This window comes from Peromyscus leucopus, chromosome 2 (assembly GCF_004664715.2).
Source record: "Peromyscus leucopus breed LL Stock chromosome 2, UCI_PerLeu_2.1, whole genome shotgun sequence".
Taxonomy (NCBI): domain Eukaryota; kingdom Metazoa; phylum Chordata; class Mammalia; order Rodentia; family Cricetidae; genus Peromyscus; species Peromyscus leucopus.
In genome coordinates, this window is record NC_051064.1 from 32,074,581 (window position 1) to 32,094,112 (window position 19,532).

Here is a 19,532-nt window from a genome sequence, read left to right on the forward strand (position 1 = left end):
TGACTCCACCAAAGCCATCTAGAGCAAAGTATCACATGCAATGAAGTAAGACATCAAGTCAGTTGACTTGAATAAATGTAAATGTCCATCAACCAATTCATAGATAAAGAAATGTGTGTGCACATGATAGAGCAGCATTTAAACATAGAGTGAAATGCTGCTTACTACAGAAAGGCAGCAGTTGTAAATAAGGTTGCCCATACATTGGATATAAAGTAATATAAAAGTAGAAGGGAACAGAGTATTGTAAGAATATGAGTAAGACTAGGCAGCAGAGTGGTGAGAGGATCCTCAAAGCTACTATGTTGCAGTTAGCAAGAGGGATTAATAATATGGTTTTGGTGTAGGGAAACAAGTCAATTGCCTTTCACTAGATCTATGTGGGAGGAGTAGATTGGGAACATTGCTAGTGAAGAACAAATGCTGCATCAGAGTTCTCTGCAGTGACAGAATTATTCTACTGTCTGGTGTGCATTCATTTTTACTTATGGTTCTCAAGAATGTATTTTTGCAACATGTAATACACAGAAAATGCCTGGGGAATTTGTCACTGCTGTTCCTCTGTCCCTGAAAGTTGAATGTGTCTCACTGTGACTCCCTTTTTTGAAATTCCTTGTTTGTTGTGTATATTTTTTGAGATTATCTCTAACAATCAAATACTGCACTGCTGTTGCAAGATTACACATATTAGAATGTGTGCTGTGTTTTGAAAACTTAAGAAAGCCATCCAGAGTTATCATAAATAAGTTTATATTAGTATGTACCTATAGCAACACCAAAAATCATCATAAAGAGCAGTATAAGTGCCAGCACTATGATGCTTCATTGATAGCTAAGGAGAAAAGAGAGGGCAAATAACAAAGGCAAGGGCTGTGGAGGTAGGATACCACATCAGAATGAAAGTCAGAAACTGCAAACTACATGAAAAGGCAGTGAAAAGGATACTTTTCTAACCTGATGGGATACAAAGGCAAGGTGAGAATATGGTTACACCCATGTATTAGAAATATGAAAGAGAAGGAATAAGCACATGAAAGCTAGGACCACCGTTTCTACTTCAGCAAAGACAGATATAAATGTAGGAGAGATTTCTCAAGCAGGATGCAGACATAAGAAAGAAAAGGTAGAAAAAGGGCATAGGCAGACATACAAGACAAAGCAGGGCTATCACCTTGTTAAAAGGAATGCTTCTGGTCAGAAAGTAGAATAGTGTAGTAAGCAACTGCATAGAACATCACACAGAGCTATGCTTGGGAAGGCTTTGAAATTCAGTCTAAGACTCATCCTGAACTTAGGGAAATGATTTCAGAAATAAATTGAGGTAATTTGACTTCATAGAAGAAAAAATACATTGGATTTCCACGTCACAGGATTAAATTTTTAATTTCTTCCTAAGAGAAATAATATTTTTATGATTTATTTTAACTCAAACAATCTTACTGTCAATTTCATTATATGGTAAAGGAAATAAGTTAAATTTTGATTTTTTGCAATCATAAATAATTATATATATAAAATTGTTTAAACTTTCTATTGAACTAACAACATAGCTATCATATTTCACATTACTATGACTTATATAAAGAAATGTAAAAAGTCATTGACTAATTAATCTTCTTTAAAACATAAATAAAAAAACAAAAAACGTTTAAAACATAATTACTTAGCAATTATTCAGTATTTGCTTAAAAACATTTTCTTTGAGAATTTATATTTACATTTAAGGTTTGATAGATTACTATGAAGCAGCTAGTTTTTTTTAAAGTATTTTTTTATTCAAAAATAGCCATATGGCTCCTTCAGGTCTTAGCATATGGTTTTAGTCTCACATAATTTTAGTTCATACCAGAGTAAAACTAAGCAGTCAAATATAATTTTTCTGGAGTGATGCCTTTTTGTGAAAATCTGTCACTAGAGAATTAAAGTAAAAGTACTCTAGGGTCAGAGCAATATTTCAAGGTAGACAAAGAATATTTGTACTTATTGGTCCTAAACCTTCTCCTCATTGCATCTTCAAGACAATGATGTAATTGGAAATTCAATGGGTTTCTTGTGTTTACCTTTGCTTCAATTTGTTTAGTATCTGGATTCTGAAACAAAAATTTGATTTTGCTTTTGCCATCATCTGAGGAGCCTTTAAGTTGAGAAAATTTATACCTCCATAGTACAGCCTAAAGGGAGACAGAAAGGGAAACATAAATCAACAAAGTTAATGTCTGCATTCAAGTCAAGAAATTACATAATTAATATATGAAAGTTAATCTTATTTAGTAATATGTTCCAATATTAATATATAAATTTAAAGGTATTCTTCAAAGCCTATCTTTTAATAGTCAATCTGTTCTTTTACATATATATCAGGTGACTCCCATGTTTCTCAAAGACATAACTTAAAGAAATTCTTCACTGAGATAAGACTATTCCATTCCAAGCAAAATGAAAAATGTTTATGGTAAAAATATCTCTACTCATGATTATCTCATATTGGTCCTGAGAAAACAAGTTCAGTAAAAGTTTCAAGGGTACGCCTAAGAGTAAATAACCAAGATTGAGAAAATATTTGTTTCTATCCAAAGTGAGTGTGTGTGTATTAAGAATATGTAATCAATATTGTTTGTTCAGTGCACTTTAGTTGAAAAATAATCCACTGTGGATCAAGGAAAACACTCCTACATTGCTGGTGGGAATGCAAACTTGTACAGCCACTAAGGAAATCAGTATGGCAGTTCCTCAGAAGGATGGGAATCAATCTACTTCAAAGATCCAGCTACATTACTCTTGGGCAAATACCCAAAGGATGTGTCATTATACCACAAGAAGGACACTTGCTCAATCATTTTTATTGTTGCTCTATTAACTATAGCCAGAAATTGTAAACACCCTAGATATCCCCCAATAGAAGAACGGATGAAGAAAATGGAGTACATTTACACAATAGAGTATTACTCAGCTCTCTAAAAACACGACATCATGAAATTTGTGGGCAAATGAATGGAATTAGGTAACATCATCTTTAGAAGGTAACCCAGACCCAGAAAGATAAATATGGTATCCATTTACACACAAATATTAGCCATTAAATAAATAATAACAAAGTTACAATCTGTAGACACAAAGAAGTTAGACATACAGGAAAGGAATGAGGTCAGGAGATGTACATCTCTCTGGGAGGGAAAAATGCAATAAATTTTATGAGAGAACTGGGACTAGAAGTGGTACATAAATGGAAGGATCACGTAAAGTGTGGGAGGGCAGATGGGGTTGACAGAGAGAATGTGAATAGAGAGAGCTAAAACTGAGGGCCATTAGTGGAGCATTAGGGAAACTTCCTAAAATGCATGAAAGCATCCTCATGAAGTTTCTAAACAACAAGTTTAGAAGCCCCAGCTGTCCATTTCTTGTCACCAAACAAAGCTTCTAGTACTGGGATTGTGTTACACCCAATTAAGTTGTTGGCCAAAGAGGCCACACAGAAATCACTAAACAACTTAGGCTATTGCCAAGAAAATAGGTTGCTCTTCACAAACTGACTGCAAGGCCCCATTGCTAAAGACAATACCCACACAACTCATTGAATATTGAGAAGTAGAACTGGTGCCTACATAGAACTACAAATATCAGAAGGCTAGCTACATCTAGGAATCTTAATTACTGAGTATCCTTTAAGTGTCACACAGAGACCACAAATTAAGTGACAGAATATTGTTCTTCTAGTGTGTAATGGGTTTTACTGTGAAAACCAAGCTATCACTAGCAATCCTTAGGTAGTAGGGACTTACTAAATGACTATCACAGGTGATAGATATCAAACCATCGTAATTTCTCTATGCATATGTTTGGTGTCCTGCTCATGTGATCAGCTCAGCACACTACTCAATTGGCTTCATTCCTAAACCATCTACAATCTACTTTCATCATTCATATGTGCCACTGCCTTATTTTTATAGATTTTCTTTTGCAAACCTTGTACACACATTAATTTGAGAGAAGATTAATAACAGATTATTCATTAATCCCTAAAACTAGTGGGAATCAATGTTTCAATTTAAACCATGCTAGACAATTTTTTGATAAAATAGAGGGTGGTAAGACACCTTCATGCAAATTGAAGCCCAATGCAGATGCTGTATCATGAGCTAGGAGATGGGAACCAGAAGAGTTGGAAGATCACTTCCAACTGATAATAAAATGTGGAATACTTTAGCTTTATCACATGTTACCCCATAATCACCAAAATTGATAATTCTTATGGCTTTTATTGCTAAGAAAAGTACATTCCTCATCGGGCAGTGGTGGCGCACGCCTTTAATCCCAGCACTTGGGAGGCAGAGTCAGGCGGATCTCTGTGAGTTCAAGGCCAGCCTGGGCTACCAAGTGAGTACCAGGAAAGGCGCAAAGCTGCACAGAGAAACCCTGTTTCAAAAAAAAAAAAAAAAACATTCCTCATCCAGTGGGCATGAATGTTTTGTGAAATGTGAAAGCTATCACAATATACAGCATTCAGGTTAAGTCATGTGTTTATAACAGACACTTGCTAGAATTTCCAAACACCCAAATTGAACCATTCTGTACCTATTTCTGAGACATCAACTATAAAAATCAAAAACATGTTGTCCTTACATTCATCATCTAGATTTAATTCAGAAAAGTCATGTAGGAACTCTTAAAAGTCATTTATAAAGGAAGAAAATGTTCTCATAATTATGAAGCTATATTTTTCAGAAAGGATCTATTATACATCTTTCTATCACGTATCTTTTATCCATCTGTTACCTACCATCTATCTATCATATATTCACATATAGATATTACTTCTACCTATATATAACCTATCAATAATATCTTTCTATATTTCTATGCATATAAGGACAGAATGATATATATTTACTTAAGTATATTAACTATGAAAATTCAAATTTTATTTGGGAGAAATACATTAAAATGTAATTTATCTTCCATGAATGAAAATGAAGATCTTACATCCAACATATAATTATTTTGCATTCTTCAATAAATTCAAGGGCTTTTTATTCACTTTTGATTGATAATATTGCCAACCTATTTCTCCTGCCTCTTGGAACATATTACCTTTGTTGCTGCATCATAGCAGATGAAGCCTGTGCTGAAGTCAATAGTGAGGCCCATTAGGTGACTCTCTAGCACACATGCATAGGTCTTGCACTGAAAAAGTAGAGATTAATGTTAGTTTCCATGTGATTGATATAACCTCACTATCAAGGGGAAGATAACATCTTCTCCCTATGTATGTAATACTTAATATCTGCCTGAGTGAGGTTCAGTGGTATAATACATTCCTAACATAAATATGACCCTATGTTTGATTCTCAGCATTATAAATTTACTTGTAAATATTTCGGGATACTAAAATATTGATACTAAAATATAAAAGGGACATAAATCAAAAAAGAAATAACTTGGGCCTCATATACAACATGAAGCATTTTTATATCTAGTTTTCTAGTTTTACTTAAATTTCATTCCAAGCAAAATTGCTATATTAGATGGACTATAATCATAATTAACATAAGGGGGAGCTATTTCTTTCAGCATTTTTCAAATACTAATGCTTATACTATATTTGTATAGTGTTTATTTAAAATATATTGCCTATCACAAATACTCATACATTGATTAAAACCTAATTTGCATTAAAAACTTATAACTACAATAAATGTTTATTTGGAGTTTAAATTGCAGATTAGGAGACATACTAAATGGGTCTAAAAGTATGTGCTTGGATATTATTGTATTTCCTTAATACATGGACATATTAGATAGATGGATTCAGTCATTAGTAATTTATTAAAACTATTATCAACATTAAGGAATATTGAAAACTACAGTGTTTACTTTTTTTAAGTGTAATTGTTTGCTATTTCTTCGTACCATCATTAGAAGAAAGATTCCAGGTGAAATTGCATTTGTTAGAGTGCATTAGAATTTTCTCATAAAGTTCAACATTCCAAATTAAATTACATTTTCTCAATAGTCATTAAATGGAAACAAATAAATGATATTAAGTTGAGATCCACTAAAATTTTACTGTATAACTTAAAATGTCAAAAAATATAATGAGTGGATTTGATATATTTAAATTAAAAATGCTTGTTTATTGTTTAATTACTACATGTATGTAATGAAATGTTATTTTTATATGAAAAAGTGATAAAAATTATTCTTTTATGGAAGCTCAAACATGAATCACTTGACAAGGTTTTTTGCATAATTATGTATTATAGAGCATCTATAGGTAAAATATACATAGAATAAATATTTTAAAGACCTTCTAGACATAAATTTCTATCACCAGGTAAAGACATATATGGAATTAATCCAAAGTAATTTTAAGTAAGTATAACAACTTTTTGAAGTTAATACACTCTCTAAAGTATCATATTAAAAGAGGTAATTGTTGAATTGGATTAGCATATAGTTATGGAACAAATGTGTCCTTTACTGCCAAAATTCACTGACCCTGGTAAAATTATAAAGCCAGTAAAATTAGGCTAAATATAGTTTACTTTATATTATTTGTTTTAAGTTAGGAAATGTAACATTTTATTTACGTAAGTTGTGACTTTTATGTTTCAATATCCACTACATTTTCTAAAGTCTAATTTTAAATTAAAATGATAAAATGGAATGTTCTCAATATGTGTGTTTTTATGGATCATCCTTTTTACTAAATATGCTAGTATTTATAATAAGTTTATTACAGGTTTAAAACAAAATATAAATAAGCAAGTAAATATAATTTAAGATAGAAAGCATTACTATGTAGTCCTTTTAATTCAAATCTATTTCAAAATAAAAACATTTTTATGCATGACTTCATGACTTCTTCAATAGCTTTAATCAAGTTATTAGTTTTCTCCTTTTATGCCTATTTTTTTATTAGGTCATGTTTTCCTATTTATTGTATTTAGCTATGTTACTACAGGGTCTCATGTAACACAGATTGGATTCAAATTGGATGTAGTTGAAGATGACATTCAATTTTTTTTTTTTACCTGCCTTCACCTCCCAATTGTTGGGATTATAGGTATATACTGCTAGGTTCATATCTTTATTTTTTTACCAACTTTAATGAAACTGAGATAGTCACTCGATAAAAATGAAACAATATTTTTGTTAGTATATTTTGTCAGTATATTCACAATGTCAAATATGAAAGTAAAAAAATCTAAATTTTTCAACTTTCAACTTTTTACAGATTTCTAGTGTAGTTAAGAAAGATAAATTATGAAATATGAGACAACCCAAATGTTAAACAGAATCCAGATATGTTCGTTTCATTTCTGTCATCATACGAGTTTAAAAATAAGTGTCCATGTGTGTTGGTTCTAGATCTATGAATTTATAGCAAGGGGCAAGAACCTAGTCAACTTTGAATTTTGCTATGTCTTGCTCCAGGTTAAACAGAAAACCAATTCTGTGAGGTGTCTCATTTCAGGTTCCCATGAGAGGTTAAAAGATTTATGAAGTTTGATCTAGATATGTTTTCATACTGGAGAAATATATGTAGTTCAGTAAATACCGACTAGACACTTGTGATTCACAAAATGTGCTAGACTTCAACTCATAGAAGAATAAAATAAGCAACCTATGACAAACTTTTTCAATGTTATGATGTGAGCCATCTGAAGAAAACAGTGAAATAAAGTGGTATTTTTGTTACAGTGGAAGAAGGGAGAGTTGCTATGGAGAGGGTCTGTTAGGCAGCCTTAGAAATAATGAGGCTGCCCACAGATCAAGTAACTGTAGTGGGTAACCATTCCAGCTTTGACCTGGAAGTTCCAACCCCCACTGAGGCTTCAGTAATGGTCAGGCCTACAAGGTGGGGCTGAGAGAGGACGCTGAAGACCTGAGATCCAGATGCATGGGCTCTCTTGGTTCCTGGACCCTGGACGCTGGAGGTAGACTGAGCAGAGTTCTCCAGAGAACACCACTGGACTGTGCCACACCTTTCCCAGACTCTTTAAACTATTCTTTCACTTGTAGGTTACTCCACAAAATAAACCTCCCTTTTAACTACGTGGAGTGGCCTTAATAATTTCACTAATAAGTAACCCTTGAAGAAAGCCTCACATACAATGAATTGTTATGAAAGGCACAGATGAAGGGGAGGCATCTAGAAGCTATGTGGCCAAGTCTACAGAAGTGGAAACAATCTCATAAATAACTACAGCTAGAGTATTTTCTATATAAGATTCAAATTATAGAAATATTTAATAGGAAGTAGCCTACTAAGGTAAAATTATGAGAAAAACTTCAATGATTATTCAGATATGCCTATTCACTGTTTTCAAAGACAGCCAAATGTTGGATGCATTTGAGATGGAGGGAAACCTCAAAGAACTGTGCACATGTACTTTGCAAACTTCAGTGAGTGGTTATATTTCCCAGGTACCACACATACACACTGCACTCCACACGCTCTTACCTGTATCCGCTCCACTTCTAAGAAGGTGGCTGTTTGGAAGGCTCGTTCCCATTGGGCAAGGTCACTTTCTAACTCCACAGAGAAGTATAGATCCTCCCCACATTCAGACTGCATAGTAAAGCAATGTTTCCGCCGATCCAGCAAGTCACTGTCCTGATGAAAACCTGGAGTTACACAGGCTGGCATACATATTCAGTAAAGCAAATGCAATACCAATGCTGCTGGATATAATGTGTTGATTCCATAACACATGCGGAATTCTATAGTATCATTTATCTAATTCAGAATGGTCACTACAAACAAATTTCAAATTCCACACCTCACACAATTTCCTTTTGCAACTACTGATGATCATCTACCAGAAGGGACTCTAGTTTCAGTTCTTACTAACAAAGGAATAAACAAAGTTCTCAACACACAATACTACTCTGTGATTGCAAAATATCCTGACACACAAACCCTGACTTCCTTCCAAAGCTGTCTGGACACTGAAATGGAATAATCTTTATAATGATGTTGGTATCTAGTCTGATGGAGGAATGAATGCCAATGTACTGTCACTCAGCAGTGAAAAGGCATTGAATCCTTGGCTTTGGCAATGATTCTGAAAAGAATGTCTTAAGTTCCTTGCATCCTAATTTGACAGTATGTACTGGAATAATAAAGGCAGTTACTTCCAGTATTGTAGAGTTAATTCTGACACTTGCTGCCAGAAGAATTTAGAGAGCTAAGAAGATGACATAGGATTTATCTAAAGGGAAAATACTAATGATACAATGTGAGCTCACCCCAAAGATAAATAGATGACAAGCTGCTTTTGGTGATTTGGAGCAAATATTATATCCAAAGAGTGTCTCAATGACAGATGTTAAATAAAAAAGCAATAAAGACGATGGTACAAATTATTATGAGTGCAAGTACATAACTCTGGTGATCTGAAGTTAGCTGTGGCCTTCGCATATTTCCTGGATCTCTCAGGTTATCACTCCTATGTCTGGCTCCATGTTTTTTATTTAATAAGTCCATTTAGAAATTCATCTACAATTGGCACTCCAACATGGCAAGAATTCACTAAAAAGACACTTGTGGCCTTACAGGCCCCATGACTCAAGCTGGAGCTGCATATGGCCAGATCTCTTTGTTTTTTTTCTCTCCTAGTGGGTGGTGGGCTAGCTCTGGATTCCCACCTCAGACTGCTACCACACTAGCTTTGAAATTCCCTCAGACTTCTACTGTTCTACACAGTTGACAGACTTGGTAAGTCAATTAAGATATATCAAAGGGAAAAATTAGCTAAAAGAAATTTTTTTCTGACATTAAAAAAGTGGGAAATATTTTTACAATGGAAGGAATTTGGTCTCTGTTTGATAACACATTAGGCAGTCTGAAAATGAAACAGTTAAATGAGAGGATATTTAATGCTGATGAGATGTATATAACATCAATTACAAATATTATTTGTTTGATCATTTTTACTTTAGCATTCAAAATATTGGTCAATTTGAGTGCCAAGATAAAAGCTTTAGAAAAATTTGTTAAATGAATTAAGTAGAAATTCAGACCCAGACAGGAGAATTAAAGGTGAACCTATCTCAGGACTGACTTTAGAAAAACCTGTTAAAATGAATTATAAGACGCAGACAGAAGAATTTAAATGTGACGTTATCTCAGGATTGAATTATACAGTTACAGAAAAACAGCCTCAGATTATCAGGCAGCAGACATTAATCTACCCAGTAACCTTACAGAAAGTGTCAAATGCTCAAGGATATATATGAACTAACCGGACTCCAGTGGAAATGTTAGATTTAAGGAGATTTAAAGAAGATATAGTATCACATGGAATGCATTCTCCAATTGTAAAGCAGATGATAGACTCAGAGTCAACTTCTAATAGAATTATCCCTCAGGACTGGAATGAATTAATTACAGCTGTGCTAGAGGCGAGACCACCGTTACAATGGAGAACACGGAGGAAAGAGGAGGCTAAAAATGTAGAACAATGATGTAGGACTGGAGGTGTGGAAATTCCCCAGGATCAGCTTCTTGGAGAAGGTGATTACACTGATATACAAAGAAAATGTTTATATGGTGACTAAACCCTAATTCTATGCCATATGGCAGCCCTGAATGCATGGAACAGAACTGAGGAAGCAAGAAAAAAAAATTGAGTCATTTACAAAAGTTGTACAAAGCCCCAAAGAATCCTTTATAGATTTCTTACAAAGGCTATGTTCAGCAATAAATAGAATGATACCAAATTCAGAACCAAGATAGATAATAATTGAACCTTTGACTTTTGAGAATGCAAACACAGCATGTAAGAGGGTAATCAGGATGCTAAAGGAAAGATCAGCACCCTTGCAGGATTGGATCAGGGACACAATTAATATTGAGTATCGTGACCATGATGAGATGTGGATAGGACAGGTTATATCAAGAGCTTTGAGGAAAAATACTAATGTCAGATAGTTTAATTGTGGTAAACAAGGTCTTCTGAAAAGGTACTGTAACCAGCATTCCTAGAAACAATGTTTATTCAAGGAACAATGGCAACAGAATGCCCCTTCCTTCAGGATTATGCAGAAGGTGTGGTAAAGGTAACCACTGGACCAATGGATGTGGATCAACAAGGGACAGACAAGGTAATCATTTGCCTCTGACATCAGGAAACTCCCTGAGGGACCTCTCACAGTCCCCCATGGCAAATTAAGTTCAGTCCCTTCCTGCTATCATAGAAGAAACCCCTCTCAGCAATTAACCAAATGACTATTGGAATAGACCAGACTCCTTAAGGTGATAGAACAGCTATAGCAGAGAGAACAGGAAAATCAGAAGAAATCATACAGTAAAATTTTGGCAAACTTCTATAAATGATCTGTAGATGTAACCGTCTTATTGAATAAGAAACACAGAGCCAAATACAGAGTTAGAAGCCCAAGAGGTCAGAGCAGTAGCTGAGAGCTGAGACTTAAAACCATCTTTCTTACCCTTCCTGCTGCTGCTGTCCTTCCCTTCAGCAAGAGATCTACTTCCTGTGTCCTTTTATTGACTTTCTGTTCTGTCTTCTCATTGGTTGTAAACCCAACCACATGACCTCCTCATCACTGCCTGTCTATACAGACCTCCAGGTCTTCTATGGTTGGTATTGAGACTAAAGGAGTGTGTCTCCATGCTGGCTGTATCTTTGAACACACAAAAATCTGTCTGTCGTGTGATCTGAATTAAAGGTGTGTGCCACCACCACCTGGCTTCTGCTATGGTTTGTTATTAGCTCTGACCCCCAGGCAACTTTATTTATTAACATACAAATAAAATCACATTTCAGTACAAATAAAATATCAACATAATGATCAAAGACCAAAATAAAAAATTGAATAAATGACATTCTCTTGGAATTTCTTTTAGACACTGATGCTGACATCACAATAATTGCATCAGAATTTTGGCATCCAAATTGGCATCTTCAGGAGGTAAATGGTCAGCTGTTAGTGACTGGAACATTATTTCAAGTGAAACAAAGTACAAGATGGCTCGAATGGATAGGGTCAGAAGGACAGAGAGGAAAATTAAAGCCATATGTGTCTAATATAGCTATGAATTTATTGGGACATGATCTATTACAACAATGGAATACTCATAATAACATCCCTCCAAACTCAGAAACAAATCATAAACTAACACATGTTTCTGAGAGAAATATTAGGAGATATTATAAAGAGCAGTCACTGGCCATCCAGATTGTACAAGGCACAACAACTGATAATCTTTCAAAGACACCAACAGCTCTACCTTTAAAATGGTTAATAGACCAGCCTGTATGGGTTCAGCAATTGCCTTTAACAACAGAGAAACTGTAGGATTTAGAAGAGCTGGTACAAGAGCAGTTAAATGCTCAGTATATTGAAGAATCAACCAGCCCTTGGGATTCTTCTATGTTTGTTATTAAAAATAAATCTGGTAAATGGACAATGGTAACAGACCTTAGAGAAATTAACAAAGTAATTCTGCCAATGGGCTCCTACAATCTGGAATTCCTTTGTCTAATATGTTATCTAAAGGATGGTCTCTTATACTTATCAATTTAAAAGACTGTTTCTTCTCAGTATCTTCACAAGAAAAAGACAGAAAATGATTTGCCTTCACAGTACCTAGTTATAATAATTCTCAGCTAGTTATGAGATATCAATGGAGGGTTCCCCCACAGGGAATGTTGAATAGCCCACCCCTGTGCCAATATTTTGTATGACAGCCATTGGAAATAACGTGTAAAAAGTTTCCTAAATCTATAATGTATCATTACATGGACGATAGTTTACTAGCTGATTCAAATGAAGATACCTTAGAAAGAATGGTTGAATAAGTAAAGAAAAATTTGCCTTGTTGGGGATTACTAATTGCTCTTGAAAAGATACAAAGAGGAGATTCTATTAATTATTTAGGATATAAAATAGGTCTACAAAAATTTAGACCCCAAAAGGTGCAAATTAGGAGAGATCGATCAATTATATACACTTAATGACTCTCAAAGATTATTTGGAGACATTATCCATCTTTGAACTGTTGGGGTAAAAAATGATGAACTAAGTAATTTGTTCAAAACCTTAGAAGGTGACAAAAATTTAAATAGTACAAGAGAATTATCAGCTAAAACTGAGAGAAAGTTGGCCTTGGTAGAAAAGAAAGTACAAGAAGGACATGTGCAAAATGGGAATCCAAAGCTTAATTATACTTTGATTATTTTATGCCCTAAGAATTCTTTTTTTGCTTTTAAAATGTCACCATGACACTGAGAAACATATCACATAAATAAATACTTACATGAATTTTAATGCAAAGGGAAGATATTATATTAGAATGGATATTTCTACCATTATTTATACCATTATATTATACCATTATTTATACCATTATATTATAGAGTAAAAAAATTAAAAACTTATGTGTAAAAGATCTTTGAATTGATTTTAAAAGGAAAATTGACTCATCAATTAGCAGGAATAGACCCAGCATAAATTGTAGTACCTTTAATTAAGGATGACATTGAGAAATTATGGGCAGAAAGTGAACCATGGTAAAGATCTTTCAGTAATTTTTTTGGAGATATTAACAGCAAATATCCCAAAAGTGATAGAATTCAACTTATAGAAGGAGTTGATTGGATTCTAAATTACGTTATAAGGGAAACACCCATATCTGGAGCCCATACATTTTATACAGATGTAAACAAATACAGAAAGGCAGGTTACAAATCAGAAAATTGAAGTAAAGTGGTTCAAAGTCCTTATAATTTGGTTCAAAAATAAGAATTGTATGCTATTCTGTTGGTATTGATGGATTTTTCAGAACCTCTCAACATAGTTACTGACTTTTAGTATGCTGAATGAGTGGTTTTATATATTGAGACTTCAGAATTTATCCCTGATGAGTCAGAATTAGCTTTGTTATTTATTTAGTTACAAGATATAATCAGTAATAGGAAGCATCCCTTATACATAACTCACATCTGATCCGATATGGGTCTGCCAGGCCCTCTAGTACAAGGTAATGAAGAGATTGATAAACTATTAATAGTAAATGTGCTGGATGCCTCAGAATTTCATAAAAAAAAAAAAAAATCACGTCAATGGTAAGGGTTTAAAAAAGGATTTTCCCACAACCTGGCAACAAGTCAAGGATATTATAAGCAAATATCCTACTTGTTCTTTTTACAATTGACTCCACTACCAGAAGGATATAACCCAAAGGGTACCCAAAGAAATGAAGTTTGGCAGATGAAAGTGTTTCACTTTGCAGAATTTGGAAAACTGAAATATGTACACCATACCATTGACACTTATTCAGGATTTAAATGAACAATTGCTTTGAGTTCTGAAAAAGCTGATTCTGTAATCACACATGTGCTAGAAGTTATGGCCATCATTGGTATACCTGCACAAATTAAAACTTACAATGCTCCAGCATATGTCTCTGGTAATATGAAACAGTTTTTGCTTATTATAATATAAAGCATATTACAAGTATACCACATAATCCTACAGGCCAAGCAGTTATAGAAAGATCAAACAGAACTCTAAAGGATATGCTAAATAAACAGAGAGGGGTAACAAAAACCCCCAGAATTAGATCATGTAATGCGCTATTATCTTTGAATTTTCTCAATGCTACTCAGAAAGGAAGAACAGTTGTGCAGAGACATTGAATAATAGAAAAAAAAAACTATAGAATTAAATCAGCCTATGTACTTTAAGGATGTTGTGACCTGAGAATGGAAACCAGGATATATGTTTCATTAGGGTCAAGTTTTTTTTTTTTTTTCTACAGGAGAAAATAAGCTATGGATACCATCAAAATTGATAAAGGTTTAATTTAAACAAGAAAGACCCCTTAATTAGAAGAGGTGATAGTTCATCCACCAGCATGGCCATCCAATTTAAAGTAACTTATACCACTAACAAATTATTTTCATTTAATCAAATATAACCTGCAATAAGGGAAACCCCAAAATGAGGGTTGTGGAAGGGTTTTTGTTTTTGTCTTTCAGAAGAAAAAGGCTAAGGAATCTGAAGAACACTGGACAAACAGGACATCTGAAGAAAAGTGACAAATCATCCATAAAAAAGTGTTCCAGGAAAAAGATTAAATTGGCCTACTGGTATATCACATATAAAATTTTGTAAGTCTTCCTAAATGTTTGTTTCTGCTCTTCTCTGCAGACACTTAACACAAGTGGTCTTTATGTAGTACTAGTTCATTTAAAAAGTAAAGCTGGATTTGGAATTAGAGAATGGCTCTCTCCTTCTCTAAACCCAAGCATGTTTGTAAAAAAGAAAATGCAAAATCTTTGTATCATGTCAGAAGATCCATCTGATATAGAAGAAAAGAAAACCAAAATTTAGAGAGTATTCTATTGCCACTAATCTGATAATTCTTTGGTTCTATTTTGATTCCTTAATCTTTTCTTAAGGTATAAATTTTATAACAAAATTTATAAGGTTAACATAATATATGTATATGTTATGGTTTGTCATGATATTAATGATTACAAAGGAGATTAGATTTAAGGTTCCTGTTTATAAAAAAGAAAAGGAAAAAAGAGGATATAGATAAGAGGTAGATTATTGAATCTACTCTGGAAAAAGGATATGGACATGATAGAATAAAGGGTAGATGACTGAATCTATTCTGAAAAAAAAGAAAGGCTATAGATATGATATAGATAAAACAGTAGATTATTGAATCTACTCTTAAAAGACAACTACTAGCTTTAGGTATTTTACATTGTTTTTTTTATATTGTATACAATTATATATAGAGAGAGACAATTTTCAGATTGATTTTGTTAGAAAATTCTGTACATATATTTCTAATCTTGTTCAGGATATTGTAAATATGCAGTTCATTTCACAATGTAATGCAATTTGTTAATCCTTGAAAGTTATTATTACTAACTCTTAGGATATAAAGAAATGAATTAGTACTTAGCCATTACAATTGAACTTGTTGTCATAATAGGTATGTTTTCAAGGTCAAGCAGAGATATATTTCAGAATGAAAGGTCATCTTCCAACTCTTCAGAAATCTATAGAATATGGCATTTAAGATGTTTTAATAACATAGTTTTCTTTCTTTCTTTCTTTCTTTCTTTTTTTATGACTCTGAGACAAGTCTGCTTCTGGCAGCAACAATCTACTTCAAAAAAGATATGGGCATTGAAGAAACTGCATATGAAGTTAACTTTCATTGTGGCAAAAGTCAGCCACTGGGCAAGAAAATGCCCTTGCACCGACTGCTGACAATATGCTGTCCAAAATGGACAAGCAGGACACACACACACACACACACACACACACACACACACAAAAGGGACTGCCGATCCTTGCCAAGACAAGTGTGATTGCAGCTTTGGAAACAGTCATCCTTTGAGGACAGGACAATATGACGCCATATTGTCACTGAAGTAACTTTACAATCTAGAAAAGGTACAGTGCCTCTTCCTTTGAAGGCAGCTGAGCAGGCAGTGAACTGACGGCTCCTGGTGTGCAATACAACAGTAGCTGGAACAGTTATTCTTGGAGGAGTAACAATGCTGACAAAGTCTGGCCTCTCAATGATAGACTGGCATTTAATAAAGGAGATGAAGCCACCCACAAGCTGAGAAGAATGGGAAGCTGAATTCCAAAAATACCAGCAACTTCCAGAATTTAAAATCCTGAATCATGACATGACACTGGCAGAATTCAAGTTTATCTGGTACATGGAATACTTGCATTGAATGTGTGGTAGAGCTGTAGGCCTTGTGTATAACCTGTTTTACAAATGAGTCTATCACATATGCTAAGCCTGTAGGCTGAAGATGATGCCCCCAATGTTACAGAGAAACCTCAGGTGACTGTTCAGGCAGCTGGCTGTTTCTCTCATAACTTACATTTTTTTTGGAAGTCACTTGTTTGCACTTCCTGTTTTCTAGGTAATATTTCCTTCTCTGGTCTCTGAGGGAGTTAAAGATTAGAAAGTTGCAGTTATAGTTTTCCTTGTTAAGAAATTCAGAAAAGAAACTCACTAAAGAGGTGTAAAGTGTATAAAATTGAAAAACATCATAAAATAGTTAGGATAGAAAGTGAATTAGGTACATTTTGGACTTATCAAAATATGATAGATAATGGAATATTTTCACTGAATTTGTCAAATTCAAATGGACTAGACATTATTGATGTATTTATTGCTTGTACATATTATATATAGTTATTGTACTTATTGTGTATAGTTTTTTCTTATCTTAGTTATAACATTTTTATTTAGTATTAGACAAAAAAAAAAGGAAAAAATATGGTGATGTATTATTTCCCCCAATATACTGTGTCTCCCAATAAAACTTGCCTGGAGATCAGAGAAAAAAACCAGCCACTAAGTAGAGGTCAGGCAATGGTTTTGGGTGTGGTCACGAGGGACACCATCTTAAAAGGTATGGTGATATTTTATTTGTGCTGAAATGTGGTGATATTTTATTTGTTCTTTAATTAAATAAAACTTGCCTGGAGATCAGAGAAAAAAGCCAGCCACAACACAAGTCATGCCGTGTTAGCACACACCTTTAATCCTATCACTTGGCAGGCAGGAATCTGTCTGGATCTCTGTGAATTCAAGGTCATACTGGAAACAGAGCCAGGTATGGTGGTACATGCCTGAAATTCTAAATCTAGTTAGTCATGGAGGTCTGGAGGTCTGTAAAGACAGACAAGAAGTGACAGAGCTGGGCAGGAAGAGGAAGTGATGTAGCTGGACAGAGAGAGCAAATCAGAAGGCAGAACAGCAAGGCATATAGGTATGGGTAGACAGGAAGTATCTCACCTTTGAAAGCTGTGGAGTTGGTGAGGTGAGTTTAGCTGTGGCTTTCCCTATTTCCCTGATCTCTCATGTTTTCACCCCTATATCTGGCTCTACCTTTTTTTATATAATAAGAATGTTTAGAAATTCATCTACAGAACCCTAGTGTGTGGTACATCTGTATGGATTTGTAAGTAAAAAAAAACATGAACTTAACAGTAGTTGAAAATGAGATTAATATTTAACACAAAGTGCAAGATTGTTCTTCCAGAAAGGGGATAGATTTGGCAGAAGCCCAAAGCAGGGGAGGATTGGGGCATCCAGAACCCCACAGAAATATATAGAGGTACCAAGAACTCACAGGATAGGAGATGAGGTCACTGTTCAGGCACTGATTTTGAACTTGACCTTTTCAAAAAAAATTTTTGTATCTTCTGTGTTGCCAGTATTTTATCTTCTACTTTAACATTTTAAAATTAATAGCCTTGGCACAAAAATGAAACTAGACATTTCAGTTTTAAGTATTTGTCAATCTTTATTTATTACTTTGGTCTTAACTTCTTTTTGGTATGTGTGGGGGAGGAGTTGCTGGTGCTTGTGTGAGCATGGGTTCAACTCTGACCTTATGTAATAAAATATTTACAACCACCGGTGATGTCATCCAGCTGCCAACCTCAATTTTCTTTTTCTGTGGAGTTTTTGTGTTTTGTTGTTTTATTTTGTGAGACAAAATCTACTATTGGCTTGAAACTCACTCATTAGGTTTAACTGGAGGGCCAGCAAGTCCAGGGATCCTCTGTCTTTGCCCCTTCATTGCTAGGGTACCATAAATAATATTGCCTGGGTGTTACCATCCTTGCTTGAACATTGCTCTCATGTTTGTGCAGTAAGCATTTTACCTTCTCAGCTATCTTTCTAGACCCAACATCCAATTCCTTTGTAATTTAAAATGGTCAGCTTTGGCACTGTTATCCAGGAAATCTTTACAATCTCATAATGCGGACAGAATCCTAAAGAGACTTTTACTGATACATCTTATAGTCTCTTGATGAAACCTAAGTACCTTACTCTTTTCAAACCAACTGTAGCAACATTTGTTGCTGAGTGTTAAGCACCTTAAGAACAATGTTTCTCTAGTCAAGGTAGCAAACATCATTTCAGTAATTCTGAATAATTGCTATTATCATTTGTAAAATATCTCACACTGTATACTTCTGTTGGCATCTAAGCATTAGGTATACAGGTGAAAATAGCATATATATATATATAAGAGTGCTGTGAATTAATAGTCAAGGAAATGTTAACAGAGAATATAAGAGAGGAGGAAGTTTTGTCTGAAGAAGAGTCTATAGTATCATCAAGAGTAAAGGCAGATGCAGCTGTCACTGCATCACAAGCTAAGAAGATGCTAGCATTATGCCAAGAATCCTGAGCTATGGCTGGAAAACAAGAGAAATGTGATGAAGAATAGTAAAACTGCTGTTGCAGAGAGAGGTACAGATGAGAGCAAGAAGGAAAGAGCTGTAGAAAGGCAGATAGCTGTTGATCTCTTCTTACAAGCTAAATGATACTGCCATAGCACTCAAAGCCTAGCTTTGCCTCAACACTGATGACCTTCATTCAGTAAATGCCATGCATCATCTCATTGAATTTCCATCTTTCTCTCTGTACCACTTCTTCTCTTTGAACACCTACAGTCATTATGAAGGTGCATACATATAATGTTGTGTTCCTAACTACT

General features: G+C 34.3%; 1 protein-coding gene across 11 annotated transcripts in view; it reads right to left on the minus strand.

Annotated features, from left to right (window-relative positions):
• Sntg1 (syntrophin gamma 1) overlaps positions 1-19,532 on the minus strand; it is a 741,147-nt gene that overhangs the window by 14,999 nt on the left and 706,616 nt on the right. For all 11 annotated transcript variants that reach the window (XM_028855148.2, XM_028855136.2, XM_028855144.2 and 8 more), the window contains 3 exons: positions 8,465-8,617; positions 5,089-5,181; positions 2,061-2,171 (listed from right to left, as the gene is read on the minus strand). In XM_028855148.2, the coding sequence (XP_028710981.1) occupies positions 2,061-2,171; positions 5,089-5,181; positions 8,465-8,617 (357 nt within the window). The remainder of the gene's footprint in view (positions 1-2,060; positions 2,172-5,088; positions 5,182-8,464; positions 8,618-19,532) is intronic.